At 39.1% G+C, this 16,615-nt stretch overlaps 1 protein-coding gene across 1 annotated transcript in view; it reads right to left on the bottom strand.

Annotated features, from left to right (window-relative positions):
- The window catches only part of LOC136863533 (NACHT and WD repeat domain-containing protein 2), a 638,416-nt gene that overhangs the window by 315,129 nt on the left and 306,672 nt on the right, over positions 1-16,615 (bottom strand). The window contains exon 17 of the mRNA XM_067139918.2: positions 10,518-10,730. Coding sequence (XP_066996019.2) covers positions 10,518-10,730 — 213 coding nt within the window. The remainder of the gene's footprint in view (positions 1-10,517; positions 10,731-16,615) is intronic.

Here is a 16,615-nt window from a genome sequence, read left to right as displayed (position 1 = left end):
AGTTCACGGTCATAGGTGCTATACGTTCCCTGTGTATCGCTTAGCTTCTTCGAAAATAATCCAATAGGTTTCCATACTTTTTCTTCATACTTTTGCAGGACACTTCCTACTGCAAAGTCACTTGCATCTCTTGCCAGGGCCAGCTGGTGTGTTGTGTCTTGAACTGTAAGCAATGCTGCATTTGCCAAGTCGTGCTTACATTTTTCAAATTTTGTGATAGCTTCTGGGGTCCAGTTAATTTGTCGCATACATTTTTTCTTAGCACCGTTCAGATAAGCATGCAAAAGAGACTGTGTTTCTGCTGCATTCTTGAGATATCGTCTGTAGAAACTGACGGTACCTAAGAATACACGAAGGTCATGAACTATCTGTGGCAGTTTGTAGTGAACAATAGCTTTCACTTTATCCGGTACGGGTCTGGAGCCTTCCGTGGTGATTAAGTGTCCCAAAACTTCCAATTGCTCTACACCAAGTACAGACTTCAAAATATTAATTCGAAAGCCAAATTCATGTAGCTTCTCAAACACAATCTTAAGATGCTCACGATGTTCCTCTACTGATGCTGAAACAATTAAGCAGCCGTCAAGACATGTAAAAATAAAGTCTAGGCCTCTAAATACCTCATTAATGAAACGTTGGAAACTTCTTGGTGCATTATGGAATCCAAATGGGATCACGTTAAATTCATATAACCCAAAAGGAGTAATAATAGTGGTTTTAGGTTTATCTTCCTCTGCTACAGGGATTTGGAAATATGCTTTGAAGAGGTCGAGCTTGCTAAATATTTTCTTACCGCTCAAAATAAGTTGAAAATCTTCAATCCGAGGAATCAGATATCGGTCTGGGATAGTTTATGTATTCAGTCGTCCGTAATCACCACATGGTCGAAAAGATTCACTCTTTTTGAGGGCCAGTTGGAGAGGACTAGCCCATTGCGACTTTGATGGTCGAATAATTCCACTGTTTTGCACATACTGGAATTCCGGTTTAGCGATGTGTAGCTTCCAAGAATCCAGCTGCCTGAGCTTGCTATATACTGGTTGGCCTTCTGTTGGGATGAAGTGTTGAATATTGTGCTTGATTTGAGTAGGTAGTAAATTTGGTTTCGTTAAATCTGGGTAACTGGATAAAAGATCGGCAATTTTTTGGGCTTTTGGCATTATGCTAACAACATTATCACCAGTGATGGCTGTTACTTCACCCAAGACAGTCTCGCCATCAATTAACTTGGGATTTCTGTGCCATTAGCTGCAAACAATTTAAGATCTGGGTCACAGCTTCTGTTACTGGAAGTGACAGGGATTATTGAAACATCGGCTCCACTATCCACTAGGAAGTGAAAATCGGTGTTTTTTTCACGTAAATTAAACGGGTTTTACAACAATTCTTACTATTTTCAGTAGTGGAGCTTGCTGCCAACTCTACTACTGTTTGGAATTTTCTAAATTTTTCAACGAGCATGGAGGCTTTTATTTGTCAGGGAATCACTTATTACCAAATATGAAGTGGTAGTAACAGTACTTTCCGTTTGGATCGTACTTCTTTTTGCTTCGGTTTCGGCTCGAACTTTGAATGCGGGGCCTGAAAGTGCGCATTGAAGCTATCTGTTGCTCTAGGGCGGCTATTTGTGCAGTGAGTTTCGTGATAGCGTCGTTACTTACGGACGCATCAGTACCGCTATTTTCTACACTGTAAGGCTTAGTGCAGGGATTCATTTCAACGATTTTGTTGGCCATAATTGCGATTTTCTCCAAGTTTTCGTCAGATACGATTATAACATGTTTGATGGAGTCCGGTCATTTCTCAATCCATAAGGTACGAAGCACTTTTTCGAAAACATGCATGCCTCCTAAGAACTGCATTTTCCTTAAAAACTGTCTAGGTTTCAGATCGCCTAATTCTAGGCCTGTTACCAACCGTTTTATTTGTTTATCTTCGCTTTCCTTTAAGATATTTAGAGAGCGTTCTTTATCCTCAGAATATTTTTTCAGTTCCGAACTTTTAATAATGTCCCAAATGTTTTCGAGATGTTTAGGTTCGAGCTGAGACACGAGGTAGTTAAATTTAGTGTCCTCTTGCGTAATTATTGAGATAGGAAACTGAACTTCCACTTGAATGAACCATATTTCCGGTTTTTCAATCCAGAAAGGAGGGATCTTGATGTTTACCTTGTTAGCTTCACCCATCATGTGTCCTGAATGAGATTAATTTGCCGTCGGCGTACCCATTGTGTTGTTTCCATCATCCATTGTTCTTCACACTTACACTACACTTATGCACTTCGCGATGTTTATTACGCACTTCCGTCTCTGAATCACGTCGGGGTTACCAACTATGTAGTGAAGTATACAAATTACATAGTGAAGTACACAACACACTGAATCCACTTTAGCTACACTTTAATTTTGCACTACAACTATCCTTATACACAAATATACAAAAACAGCTCACTCCATCTTAGCTTTAGCTGGCGCCTTTCTCCCTCGGCAAAGCAAATTATTTTCGTTTTTTAGTTCAGTCAAGTCCACTAGGGGGCGGCCTACGTCTATCCTAGAAGACATTAAAGGCTCCAAGCTGGACCATGACAAGGATTCAACTGCGGTCAGACACCACATTAGTATTGTTGTGGCTATCTTCCTGTCCTACAAAATGGAAACATTCGTCGCCAACCGGATTTCTGAAATCTAGTAAACTGCACCAGTTACCAGGTTGCACTATGTGCCGTCCAACAACAATCTTGCTGACTTAGAATCCAGAGGACTACAAATGACCGTAATCATCAACAATACATTTTGGTGGCATGTTCCTAAATGGTTGAGTCAAGATCACTTGTGGTGACCACAATCAAAAGATGATGTTCGTACTAATTTCCCAGAAGAAAGAACTCCACTAATTCTTCTTACAGCCATGCATGTTGATCTATTTATAACAACATCTTCAGGATTACACAAACTACAAATAGTAGTTTCTTACTGTTTGCAATTTATCTCAAATTGTCTTAAACAACTCATGGGATGATTTTCAAGTCCACTGTAGTATTAAAGTTGAACTCCGCCCTCAAATGTTGCATTCAAGTTATTCAAGAAGTTGGATATCCTCAAGAACCTGCATACTCTCATACGAACCCTGCAAGAGCTTAGACTGGACCAGAAAAGCAACAGCCTTATCCAACAGACGCTGTGTACCACAAGGTAATGAGTGAAATTCAGAGGAAAAATCCCGGAAAGTTTCGAGGACAAGACAGCAGTCAGCCAGGGCGGTGGCCTCTCCGCTCTTCTGTGGGAAGACGTGGGATTAATGAGACGAGATGCTCGACTAAGTGGTATGTTACAAGCTATCAGTTAAGAGATGGCTTGGAGTGATCTTAGTAGATGAATAAGCTTCGGCGGAGCAGTAGCAGCTTGCTGCAAAGGGCAGAGAGGCACACGTCCCTACAGCAAAGTAACTGTTATTGTATGGTTTTACAAATACTGACAATCTGCATGATGATACATTCAGTTTTGATATTAGGTACCGCATGCAGCTAGTGCATCAATGTTTTCATCAGACGCATATTTCTCTTCGATTGGATATACAGAATTTTCCGAGGATTTACTTAGGACACAAGCGCGAAGTTCTCATTATAGATTGCCTGGCGTTTGCAGAGGACTTGACACTTCTAGCAAGTTCAATAGAAGTAGCAATAATAAAAAGATTTGTTTTGTTGCTGGCATAAAGTATATATCTTTTTACTTTACCATATCGGTTCCTGAATAAGAAGAAGGGCACATGTGTCAAATACAAACATAGGCATTTTTTTTCTTGTTCTTAGATATCAAATTTCGAATGCTTCAACAATAGTTTCAGACAGTAGCATTCAACATAGCTCAAAAACGTGAATGTTGTACTTAGTGAATGGTACTCTAATTGAAAAAGTGGTAGGATTTTAATATTGAATAATTTTTCTTAAGAAAGAAAATGAAGATAGGTTTTAGGCAACGACAAGAAATATTTAAAATTGTTAATTTAGATATGTTATTTTAATGAGTTAGATTTATTTTAATGTTTTATGTGTTATACATTTAAGTATCTCCTAAGGGATTTGACGTGTTACTATCGCTGACACCGTTCGAACGGGGTATGGTGGTCGGTGCCCGACGGATGGGAAGTGCGATTTCGGAAGTGGTGCGGGAATTCGGCTTCACACGATCAACCGTGTCCAGGGTGTATCTTGAATGGTTGAATGTGGGTGTCATCGTCCACAACAGACGAACGACCGGCCGTCCAGCCACCCTCAGCTCACGACGACGTTCAATGTTATACCTGTCACATACACAGCCACTGCTCACAATGTCTCCTATACAACTGCCGCTGGCACAGGGGGCGTGTGGTGAGCAGACAACACACCTGCGCATCAGTGCTCCGCTATCCTATGACATTTGCTCAGTCAGTGTAAGTTAAATCTATTCTTCGGTCCTTTGAAGTAGCGAACTTGGAACTGATTGACTCATATATAGTACATATACATACGGCACAGAGAACTGAAAGAGAAGGAGAAACCTTGAGATCAACATGGAGTACTTCCTTTAATATTCGTCAACCTGTGAGAGATAGGGGCTAATAATGGTCTGCCTGATTGATTATACAAGTAGTATATACTACTTATTACTTATTTAATTCATACTACTACCGTACATGTTTCGAAAAATAAATCAGTTCTCTTCTTCAGTTTTTGCCGGCCCATCCTTACTTGGTCGTTCCCGCTGAGGTTTCTCGACAGTAGTGAAATTCAAATTAAAAGCATCTTGCAAAAGTTTGTTTCTACTAGCATAAAAGCCACAGTGAAATCGCCTCACATCCTGCATGTTCACTTTCCCGCACATGAAAATATGTTTTCCATTAGCAGTATGTCCACAGTCTGGTCGCTTAGGCAGAGCTGGAGATGAATACCCGAAATAAAACAAAACGAACAACTGACTGGAGAAGGTTGGTACTTACTCAAAAGGGATTTATGTACATGCGTATGATTACATTGTTTGTGCTAGGGTAGGTTTGGTTATGATACATTTGGTGAGTATGCTCTTATGCTGATTTAGCTGACAATATTTAGGTTAGGTGCTACGAATGTGAGATAATGAAAGCGCAGGTTTTAATCGAACACTAGGTGTACTAGTTAGTGTGGACTACGTGAGTCGCAGGTCACAACGTTTTTAAAAGCACTATCTTCTGCCCTATAGACTAAAAGTTTTAAAGTTAAATCTAATGAACACAACCTTTTTTGCTTTAAAATGTTTTTCTTCCATGTACATTTATCTCTTTGCCGCTGTCTACTACGTCCTGTTTCGGCAGGAACTATACACGGACCACTTAGTATAACTTCTCGTTCCATTATACAACTTAAAGTTTGATACAAATCTTTGCTAAATATTGAACAAATGGCTCAGTAGTTTGTGTTCATTCATATTAATCAGGGTAAGCAACAAACCAACACAAATGTATTGCAGGTTTGCAACTGCTGCATGTTGTACCAGGTTTGACAACTGGACATCATATGGAGCATCTGCCATAGGACAAGACTTGATACGGAACGGTAGCCAATGGACAGGACCTTATATGGAACAGACACGGAATTTAAAACTAGTTTTTTAAGGGACAATAATGTTTTTGGCACATAACCTACACACCATTGGAAAGGACGTTACATTCAGAATGTCGATTTTTGGTGGACAAGACTCTTTCTGGAACTGACCGACTCATATATCAGCTATCTTCCCACAACATTTGCAGGCTGCCGCGAGGGCAAATAGTACCAAAACAGATATTATTCCACAAAAGTTGTTTTTAGAAATTTAAATGAAAATGGGGTAGCTTCGAGGTAATTGTTAAAGTCTATAGGTATGTTTTCTGAAGAAGGCTATTAAGACCTTTAATGTGGCTGTCTCAACTGAGTGGAGAAGGTCGGTACTTACTCCTAATCTTTTAAATAAGTCCATGAGTAGCCGGAAAACGGTCCCTTGCGCACCAATCATGAGGCAGGTGTTGTTTATAGACACAAGCTTGTATTTGTCTTTGTAGTAAGGTACTGTGGTTTCAGATGAACATTTTTCAAGGTCACCTAATTCAGGTTAGTCTTCATTTTTCTCAAACCAGACAGCCGGGTCAATTATATAGCCCACTGGTGTGTGAGCATTGAGGATGATGATGATGATGATGTATATCCATCTGTTGCTCCTGTCAGTGGAGAGACCATGTGCCTCTTCATAGGATGCATAGCCGTTCAGTCTTAGACCATTGACAATCAGGGACTGATGGCATGATGGCGAGTATTGCGCAGCAGTTCACCAGATATGTGAAAGTGTTTCTATCTCTCTGTGACAGCGTCGACAGAGGCTATTGTCTTGAGATCTGCCTGGAAAAGGTTGATACATTATTGTAGTCAACTTGATTTCATTTCTCCATTCACTGCATGTCAAACACTTGTGGTCCTTAATCCATTTCTTAGCTGGTGTATGTTGCTTGAAAAGGATTACTCCCTTCCTTGTTTGACGCTCAATAGTCCAGTTCTCGAACGTCTGTGCTGTTAAGAACCTAAGACTGTCAGAATTTTCTCGAGGGAAATTGAAGGGCTTCTCGGAAAAACAGCATTAGTCCAAAAATCAAGTTTTTGGGAATGAGACAAAACTCCTCACCATCATAATGCAGCGATATATATTGAATTTGATATTGCATAGGGATACGTTTACACAGTAATAAACGTGATATGCATTTTCAAATACATAAAATGTTATATTTCAGACATGAGAACAAAAAATAAGACGGACTTACGTCATTTATGCTTGAAAAATACAGATGTCATAAACACTTCTTTTTCTACGATGCATTCATAAGTATAACAATGTACCAGAAACATTAAAACGTTATATTACATTTAGAGTGTTCGTTATATGTAACCCTCTGTGACACAATTAGACCGCACACTCTTAATCAAGGAGTCTTTAATACCACTTCGGTGAACTGAACCTGCAATACACGCAGTTCACATTCGTAGAATAGCTGTTGTCAGCTGCTAATTCATCACATCCACTGCTATTGTCATCACAGTCAATGTCAGCTTCATCTTTGTTGCCTTCAGGTGCCATGCAAAGTTTGTTATAAAATGCTCTGTTGTCGTGCTTGCTCAAATATTGCATCAAGTTTTGCAGGTCCGCAATCTTGGCTGGTGATATTGGTAACCTTGCACTGTATGCTGGTTTTAGTTCAATTTCCTGTGAAAATGGAACGCTATTGCGAATAACGTTAGTCCTCCACGGACCTGAATATGTATCCCTGAGTTCTATAGCTGGACTTCCCTGCTCTATCTTGAACATTCTCACAGTTTTAATTTGCATTTAAGGTTTGTAACGATTCAGTAAGTATGCGGCCAAAGTTGCTCTGAAATCAATGAAATCGCTATATTGCATTTCTTGTACATTAAATGGTGATGGATTTTACCATGATCTTGATATTACTTCCATCCAGTGGTTAGTGAGATTCTGCTGCATTTAGTTTTCTTTCATGGTTTTCTATGAGGACAAAGTCTTGATCATTTGAGAGGTAGCTCTGTCCCCACATTGGAAATAAGTACGTTCTGCTACGAAACACTTTGAAGGCATGCTCTAGAAAATGCAAGAAATATACCATTACATGGTGTGTGTTCTGTCCAGATGCACCATCACTTATTAGAACTAGATGTTCAGAATCGTAATTCAAATGTTTTAAGTGGGTAGGTAAACAGTATTAATGTAACATCATTGGCTCCCTTTTCCCCGTCGGCTTCGTGATAAGTAAACATAGTAACTCGGTCATCGACTAGGGAGCGCACACTAAAACATACTACCAGAGCTGCCTGGAGTAAGAGACAGCGGAAAGTTTTGCATTTAATAAAAACTAATGCATGTCACCTCATTAGTTTATGCTTTTGCCTTGAACATTCTCTTATGTTATCTGAAGCTTCTGCTTTGCGCAAGTGAATCTCCTTCTCTGTTCGCAAACTTCTCTTTGTCTTCCAGGGTCAACTCTGGATTGTTCAACGTCTATTGCAGCGAATCACAAAACGTGCATGTGTCCGACCGTAGAAAGCCGAACTTAATGTTATGATTGGAGAAGAGATATTTGTAACAATGTAAGGAATATTCAGTTGATACTGTGCAAGAATTATTCTGCGCAACCCTTTCACTGACATATCTTCCGGCAGATATTTCACGCTGGAATGGTGTTAAAGCGAATAATGAGACTGCCGAACAGGAAATGATTTGATGTGGAACGTGTTACTACTGTTACTACTGATGGGTATGCATTTGGCCTGTTGTCATGCTTGCCACGCATATCTTTGTGGGACGTGCCATGAACTACCAAAGACATTTGAATTCTGCGCACATGCGCATGAGTTGTGCCATGAAGGTTTATAAATGCTTTCAGCCAAATTGGCATATCCTTACCATCCAATCTTACTTTGTTTATAAAGCAGCACAATGATCTTTGCCACTGGATTCTGCACACGGGAATGTCTTCGAAATACGTGATGTACAGTATATTAATCAGTCCAGCCAAGTAAGAATCTTGATCATTTTTGTTTTCTAGTGCATTAAACGTCTGAAAACAGTGAAATCGCGCACACCTGAAAATGAAATTATATTCAATGTGAAGTTATATGATCTTAATAGTACTGCGAAGTACGACACACCACAAACATTTTCCAAATGAATCAGTATGTAAACACAAACAATAGGATGCAAATTGCACAATAAACGTGTAGGAAATCGTCTTATTTCTTACCTGCATTCAGCTCCTGTTACTCAGTTTGGTGCAACACGGCCCACATGGTTTGTATATTCTATCCCAGACACTTTCCTCTGACGTATCAGCTCTCTAGTATGTATCTTCCTCTTCTTATGTAAAGGCCAGTCATAACCATCAAGTTCTCCATCTGCGTTCATGATTACACACCCTCTTACAAGCAATGTAACCTCGAAGGGCAGTACGTCTTTACGAAAACACAACGTCTCTGTTGACAAGATTAGTTGCAGGGCCTGCCACTGTACTGCAGCACCATGCACCGCTCATTCATGCAAAAGCAGTAGTTTTCCATGACTAGTGCTATTTTCTTCCGGAATCACGTTGGACATATGATGTTTTTCCAGAACCGCCTATATAATAACACTCGTTTTCTGTGGGACTAATTCTCTTTTAGCGGACACGATATTAGCATCAAATGCACTCATATACACACGGCAAGATGAGAGCACTAACTCAATTTACGCGATTTTGGACTAATGCTGTTTTTCCGAGAATCCCTTCAATTCCTAGTTGTACTGAGGATGTGATTACCTGCGAGATGACGAATGTTCCATGTATTTATATGTTGCAATAGGACTTCTCATGCTGTACAAAATAGACCCAAGCCTTTAAATTTTGTGTCCGCATATATCATACCATTAGGGAGGTCAGTAGGCTGTTGCAGCAGTTCTTTTAGTGTCCCTCTCATCATGATGTCCACATCTTCAATGAATCCTTGCAGGATTTTGTCAGGAGAAAGAATGTAATAGACATGGACATATTGAGGTGTAAAGTGGCGAAGATACGAGGAGCTGCACAGTTGACTGTAAATGTTGCATTACTTCCTCTGAGTTGAACACTATCTCTTGTGAATATTTAACACCAAGGTAGCGAATCAAGTCAATTTTTTCTTTTTGATTTCTTTCATAGGTGCAATGGCCAAGTTCTCTTCACGCAGTTGACTCTTTTAGGTACGTACCCCCTTACATTTTGTTGTGTTAATTTCAAGACTTATCTAATTGAACAGTTGGATAGCACAGTTTGAAAGTGCCCGGCTGTTACCAACGAAACAATGTCATCTGCAAACCCCTTAAAACGTATCTGAATATAATGCATAGCTCTAGATAGGTACAGGATGTATGAGCTCCTCGAACAGTTTTTTCACATCTGCAGAAAACCTTTCCAGGCCCAAGAAACTATTAATGGATAGATCGCGTTTCTGAAAATCAGATAGCGCACTGCTTCTTAAACTGATGTAAAAATAGACCAATGACTATACATCATTAACCTATCTTCGAATCACCATAAGCCAAGTCGCCGGCTTCTACATAAAAAAGGTGCAGAAGACACCATCCAACCCCGTCCAGTGTGATAAATAACCAAGTCAACCTTGTACGTGCACAGTGAGAACAAGTACTCGGGAATGAATTGCCTTAATTATTCTAACATAGAAAATATACTTGAACAGTGGCATACTATAATCATGTATTTAAGAGTAAAAAATGCCAAATTTTCTAAACTTCTACATAAGCATTCCGAGTCATGACCTCCATATATCAAGCTCTGTAAGAGAACAGCATGAAGCATTAAGAAATCAAAGTATCAACAAAAAATTCCAGGGAATTATTTCGGTCAAATATGGAGCACTTAAAAACAAAATAACTTTCAAAGAGTGATTCTCCTCAACCTAGACATACTCTACAGAAACCCATACATAAATATACCTGATTATTATTGGTGTATGCTGCAGCGAACCTGTTGTCTGGACTCAACACCAACTGTTGCATTATACCCTCGATGCCAGGGTTGACATCGCGAGTAAGGTCACTGGTAGACAGATCCCACGTAATGAACTTGTTGGATATAGACACAATGTAGCGGTAATCAGAAGTCAGGCAGAATCCAAATACTGCAAATTGATGGCCTTCCAGGGAGTACTGAAAAAATAAGTAATATCTTCATTTTCAAGGAATGCGTTCTTCAGCAATTTTAAGAGTATGAATTCCTTAATTTAAATGAACGCTTATTTATATGAATTCACAATGAATAGCTACGTACAACAGTGGGTAAGCAACGAAGTGAAGAAAAGTGTCTCGTAATTTCCACAGAAGTTAAAGAGTACTTCACCCTCGGTGGGAAAATCTGACGAGAAAGTAGACATTGCGGGGAAATAAACTCAAGTTTAGAACAATGAAGGGTCCTCATTCACTGGCAAAAAAAAACTTGCAGTTAAAGACAGAACGGCTGCGTAACTCCATTGATAAGGTATTCGGCCCTGTATTCAAAGTTACAGGATTTAATACTTTTAAAATGTGAGAGAGGTTGTATCAGTAGAAAACAGTGGGCCTGCACAACTAGCTGATACCAATCAATCAATCAATCAATCAATCAATCAATCAATCAATCAATCAATCAATCAATCAATCAATCAATCAATCAATCAATCAATCAATCAATCAATCAATCAATCAATCAATAAATCAATCAATCAATCAATCTGCATTTAGGGCTGTCACCCGGATGGTAGATTCCCTATCAGTTGAGTTGTTCATGTAGCCATTTCTTAACTGTTTTCAAAGAACTTGGAAATTTATCAAACATATATTTCCCTTGATAAATTATTCTAATCCCTTAGTCCTCGTCCCATAAATGAATATTTTCCCCAATTTGTCATCTTTAATTCCAACTTTATCATCATATTATGATCTTGCCTACATTTAAAAGCACCACTCAAGCTTATTCGTATACTACTGTCATTCCACGCCATCTCTCCGCTGTGAATTCGGAATATACCACTTAATCGAGCAGCTTGTCTCCTTACTCCCAAGTCTTCCCAGACCAAAGTTTCGAACATTTTCCTAACACTACTATTTTGCTGGAATTCGTGCTGCTTTCCTTTGGATCTTTTCCAGTTCTCATATCATGTAGTCCTGGTGTAGGTCCCGTAATCTGGAACCATTTTCTAATTGCGGTCTTATCAGAAACTTATATGACCTCTCCTTTACATCCTTACTGCAACTTATAAATACCTTCATAGCCATGTGAAGAGGTTTGTAACCTTTCTTTAAAACCTCATTAATATGATCACCCCAATTAAGATCTTTCCTTAGATTAACACCTAGGTACTTACAGTGATTCCCATGAGGCATTACTACCCTATCTACACAGTAATTAAAACTGAGAGGACTTTTCCTTTTGGTGAAAATTACAACCTAGCCTTTCATACCATTGTCCGCTGTCCATCTCACAACATTGTCTAAGTCCTTTTGTAGTCGCTCACAATCCTGTAACATTGTCTACTCTATACAGTATAAGATTGTCCGCAAATAGCTTTATCTGCCATTCCATATCATTGATATACATATTTAGATTTATTGCAGCTAATAGCCATTGATCCAAAAAACAATTCTAGTGAAAATGAAAAGGTCATTCACTACATACGACCCCTGTCTCCTATTACACCACTCCGTGAGAGATCGTTCACATTTCCTTCTGCATAGTTCACAGATGCACTCTGAAGCTGGCTCATGGAATGCTTTGGTTTTATACACTTGAAAGTGGAAGCCGTGCACTGAGAATTCATTTACCGTATGTCAAATACCGTAGTTGGACGCTTTCCAGTCTGAAGATGTCATGACTTCTGTTGCATGCAATTTGGACGTTATTTCTTTCTCCTTAGCTTTTAGCCCTGTTAGCAGTTCTTGGTAAGTGCCTATGGATAATAAGCTCATCTTTGGTCTTATATCCTCTATATAAAAGTATTCCCTGGCTAATTCATAACATTTTCGGATCAATAGTGACAAATAGAAAATCTTCTTCAGAAAAGTTGCCTTTGATTTTTCAATTACATTTAGTTTGTTCCTGGTGAGACATAGCCAAATGTGTTGTATCCCATAAATAGAAATAGGACTTATTTTGCTGAAGGAGATCTTCATAGCCGTGTCAATTGTTAGTCTTCGTAGTAGTTTGATGTCACTCATTGTTATTACTGCTCCTGTCGCCCACGTCATTGCATGTTTCGTGAAGGTGCTTCGAAGGTCTGCAAGGTTACACCAAGATAGCTGAAATCATTAACAATTTTTAGGGGGTCTTGTTCACAGTTCATTTGATCTGTGGCAGCAATTCTGCCAACCCTTCTATATATCATGTGAACCGGTTTGTCTATGTTTAGCTGGAATTTGTTTCTTTTTGTCCAGCATACCGAAATCTCAGCATTTCTGTAAGTCTTTCAAATTCGAAGAGCCAAGGGCCATGTCATCTGCATAGGAATGTAGAGAAATTTTCCCTTTAAATCCATTCAGTATTTCCATGAGGTGTGCTGTAATAAAGTTAAATAAGAGTGGATTAATCGGATCACGCTGTAGAACACCCCTTGTCTGGATGATGGGTTGTGAAAATTGAAGATTGTCCCTTACAATGACTGTATTATCCCTTAAGATGTTTGCCAGTTTGTTTGTCAGATAATCTTTCTCCTAACATTTGTCCAAGCTTATAAGAATCTGACGATCCACTAGGTCGAAAACCTTTTTTCCCCTTTTTTGCAGTGTATAAAGATGGTATAGTATTTGCCTTTTTTTATGTCTCAGAGCTTCTCCGACATCTCCCAGTAAGTTCTGTATCGTGTGTAATGTTGATTCGCCTTTCGTCAATCTGAATTGTTGATAGGGTATGATTTCAGTAGTTAGCGAGGTGAGGCTATCTGTTAGGATTTTGCAGAAGACTTTGAAAATCGCATTTCTAATGCGATATCTCTATGTTTATACGAATTGGAAGAGTTCGGGCGTCTTTTGCCTTTATATAGTATTTGCAGCAAGGAGGTTTTCCAGCTAGATGGTATTCCTCTCATCTCTAGACAATTGTTGAAGAGGGCAGCCCATAATTTTGGAAAGGCACTTTTCGGGTGTTTATAATAGATATTGTCTGGGCCGGTGGCTTTGTGGTTAATCAGTCCCCATGTTGCTGCAATGGTAGGAAAACTGAAGCTGTATCTTGTGATTGTTGTTTTCAGCGCAGTTCCCGTACTTGAGAATGTGCCAGAAGTGGTTTATCCATCGCCACAGATTGACAGAATTTAGGGGTCGTTGGCTTTGTTGTGTCAAAATGGTTTCTATTGGCGGCTTCTATAATTCTTCTTCCAGCCAAACAGCCCTATGTTCCTTTAGGAGTGTCCTGCATTCTCGCCTTAAGACGTTATAATCTTGGAGATGGTTATGTGTCCTAAACGATCTTGCTCCGTGGAGAAGTGCAAGGACCTTGTTCCATTTCTCGTAGCAGGCAGTGGAGAGCCGTTGTTGCGATTTTCTTGTCTTCCGACTCAAAATTATTTGTGCGTCCTTGATGGTTTGTTCAATTTCAAACAGCTGTTTCAATTTACCCTCGTTGTATCTCTTCTAGTACTTCACTGAGAGATAAAGCGAACTCTTCAAAACTACTGAGATTTATACTTCGTTTTATTAATATTCTTTATCCTGTTTCTCTTGGAGGTAGGGTATATATATTAACATAAAAGTCCAGTATTACTACCTTGCATGACCCCCTCTTATTCAATACAGGATCTCTGAGTTCTATTTTCTAGAGATACAACCGCACATTCAACCACTCATCTGCCTAGTCCAAGAGCAATTATCTCCGTCAGCAGTCCCCCATGATCTACCCTATCAGAAGCCTTGGTTAGGTCAATAGCAATACAGTCAATTTGATCACCTGAATCTGAAATATCTGCTATATGTGCTGGAATCCTACAAGATGAGGCTCACTGAAATAACATTTACTAAACCTGAACTGCCTACTGTCAAACCAGTTAATAGTTTGGCAAATACGTCTAATATAATCAGAATAAATGCTTTCCCAGGGCTTGCAAACAACACATGTCAAACTGACAGGCTTGTAATAATCCGCTTCACGTTTATCACCTCGTGCACTGGGGCTGCTATGAAACTCTCCATTGTTTTGGTATTGCTCCTTCATGCAAACAGTAATCAAGTAAGTATTTCAGACATGCCGCTATATTGCAACCAATTGTCTTTAATATTTCCCCGTAAATCTGAACAATCCCAGCAGCTTTTCTCTTTGTATCTTTTTTGTTAATGTCCTTATTACCATAGTTACATTTCAGTAATTCGCCATTATTAGTTGCCTTCTCTACCTGGACATTATCCTTTTAGCCAACTACCTTCACATACTGCTGACTGAATACTTCTGCCTTCTACAGGTCCTCACATTGTTAATTAATAATCCCTGGAATGTCCTTCCTGGAATCTGTTTCTGGCTTATAATACCTACAATTATACTTCTGTTGTTCCCTAAAATTCATAAGGGTTCCAATTATGTTTGCCATCATCTTATCCTTAGCTAATGTTTTGTTAAATTCTGTTTCCTAGTAAGTTTCTTCAATCTCTCCTTACTCCTGCAACCATTCCTAACTCTCTTTCGTTCGTTCGTTCTTTCTTTCTTTCTTTCTTTATTTCTTTCTAACCTGCACTTCCTTCTTTATGTCTTTATTTCCCTGACATAATATAATGAGTCATCACCATTCCTTGCCACCTCTAAATGTGCATACCTGTTTTCACACTCCTCAACAAATGCTTTAATCCCATCCCGTAGGCAATCTACATTTTTATTTACCCTTTTCCGCTGATTACATTTGATTTTAAAAAAATTCCCATACCTCTCATATCGACCATATAGTTTTGCCTAATATTCCTACGTTTACAACTTTCCTTTCTACTGCATTTATTTTTAACTACGGCAAAAACAGCTTCATGATAACTTATACCATATTTCACTTCAGTTTCTCTATAGAGCTCATCTTGATTTACCAGAACCACATCTAGAACATTTTCCCCTATTGTTGGTTCCATCACTTTCTAATTAAACCGTCCTTCCCATATTATTCGCCATTTGTTGGACATCCGCCGGGGTGAGTGTTTTAGACAGTACAGTTCTGGCTTCCTCAGCCTAACATGGCAGGTTCGATCCTAGTTAGGTACGGTGGTATTTGAAGGTGATCAAATACGTCAGCCTTGTGCTGGTAGATTTACTGGTACGTTCATTAACTTTTGCTGAACAAAATTTCGGCCACTCGGTGTCTCTAAAAACCGCAAAAGTAGTTAATGGGACATAAAAAGAAAAACATAGTTATTATTATTGTCGGTTATACTTTCTGCTCTTTACATTCCCTTCCCAGTTAACATGTAATAATTTGAGATCACCTGCTACAATAATGTTCATTTCTGTGTCGTTCCCCACAAAGCTGATTATCTTATGAAATAATTATTCACCAATGTCAGCGCCAGCCTGGCCAGGTCTGTATACCCTAAAATCATCAAGTTGCCTATTATCTTTAGAGATAAGTCTTATGCCTAGAATTTAATGTTTCTCATCCTTAACTCTTTCGTAGCCTACAAATTCTTCTGTCTCTATGATAAACGGTCCAGTTGTGTGAGAAAATGCCTACATTCATTATATAACTTCTCAGCCATGATTCAATTTCTATTACAATATCTGGTACTAGTATCTGTTAAATTATTTAATTCTATATCGTTCTTTACAATACTTCTACAGTTTAACACTAACAATTTTATGTGATGCTCTTACTTGACTTCCTGCTCCCTATATCGTTATCACCGCTCCGTAGTCCACCCCATTTTCCTGAATGTATATCCCTATAACTCTTCCAAACAAGCCCCCTAACTTATATGTGCCGTTGAGGTTCAAGTGAAGGCCATCTGAACCTAGATCCGTATTACCTATACACCCATTAGGATCTGCAAATATCACTTCCAGTTTCCCGCATACCCATTCCATATTCTCATTTAAATCC

The sequence above is a fragment of the Anabrus simplex genome, chromosome 2, assembly GCF_040414725.1.
Source record: "Anabrus simplex isolate iqAnaSimp1 chromosome 2, ASM4041472v1, whole genome shotgun sequence".
Lineage (NCBI taxonomy): Eukaryota > Metazoa > Arthropoda > Insecta > Orthoptera > Tettigoniidae > Anabrus > Anabrus simplex.
The sequence above is the reverse complement of the archived record's forward strand: the minus strand, read 5'-3'. Positions and strand labels throughout refer to the sequence as shown.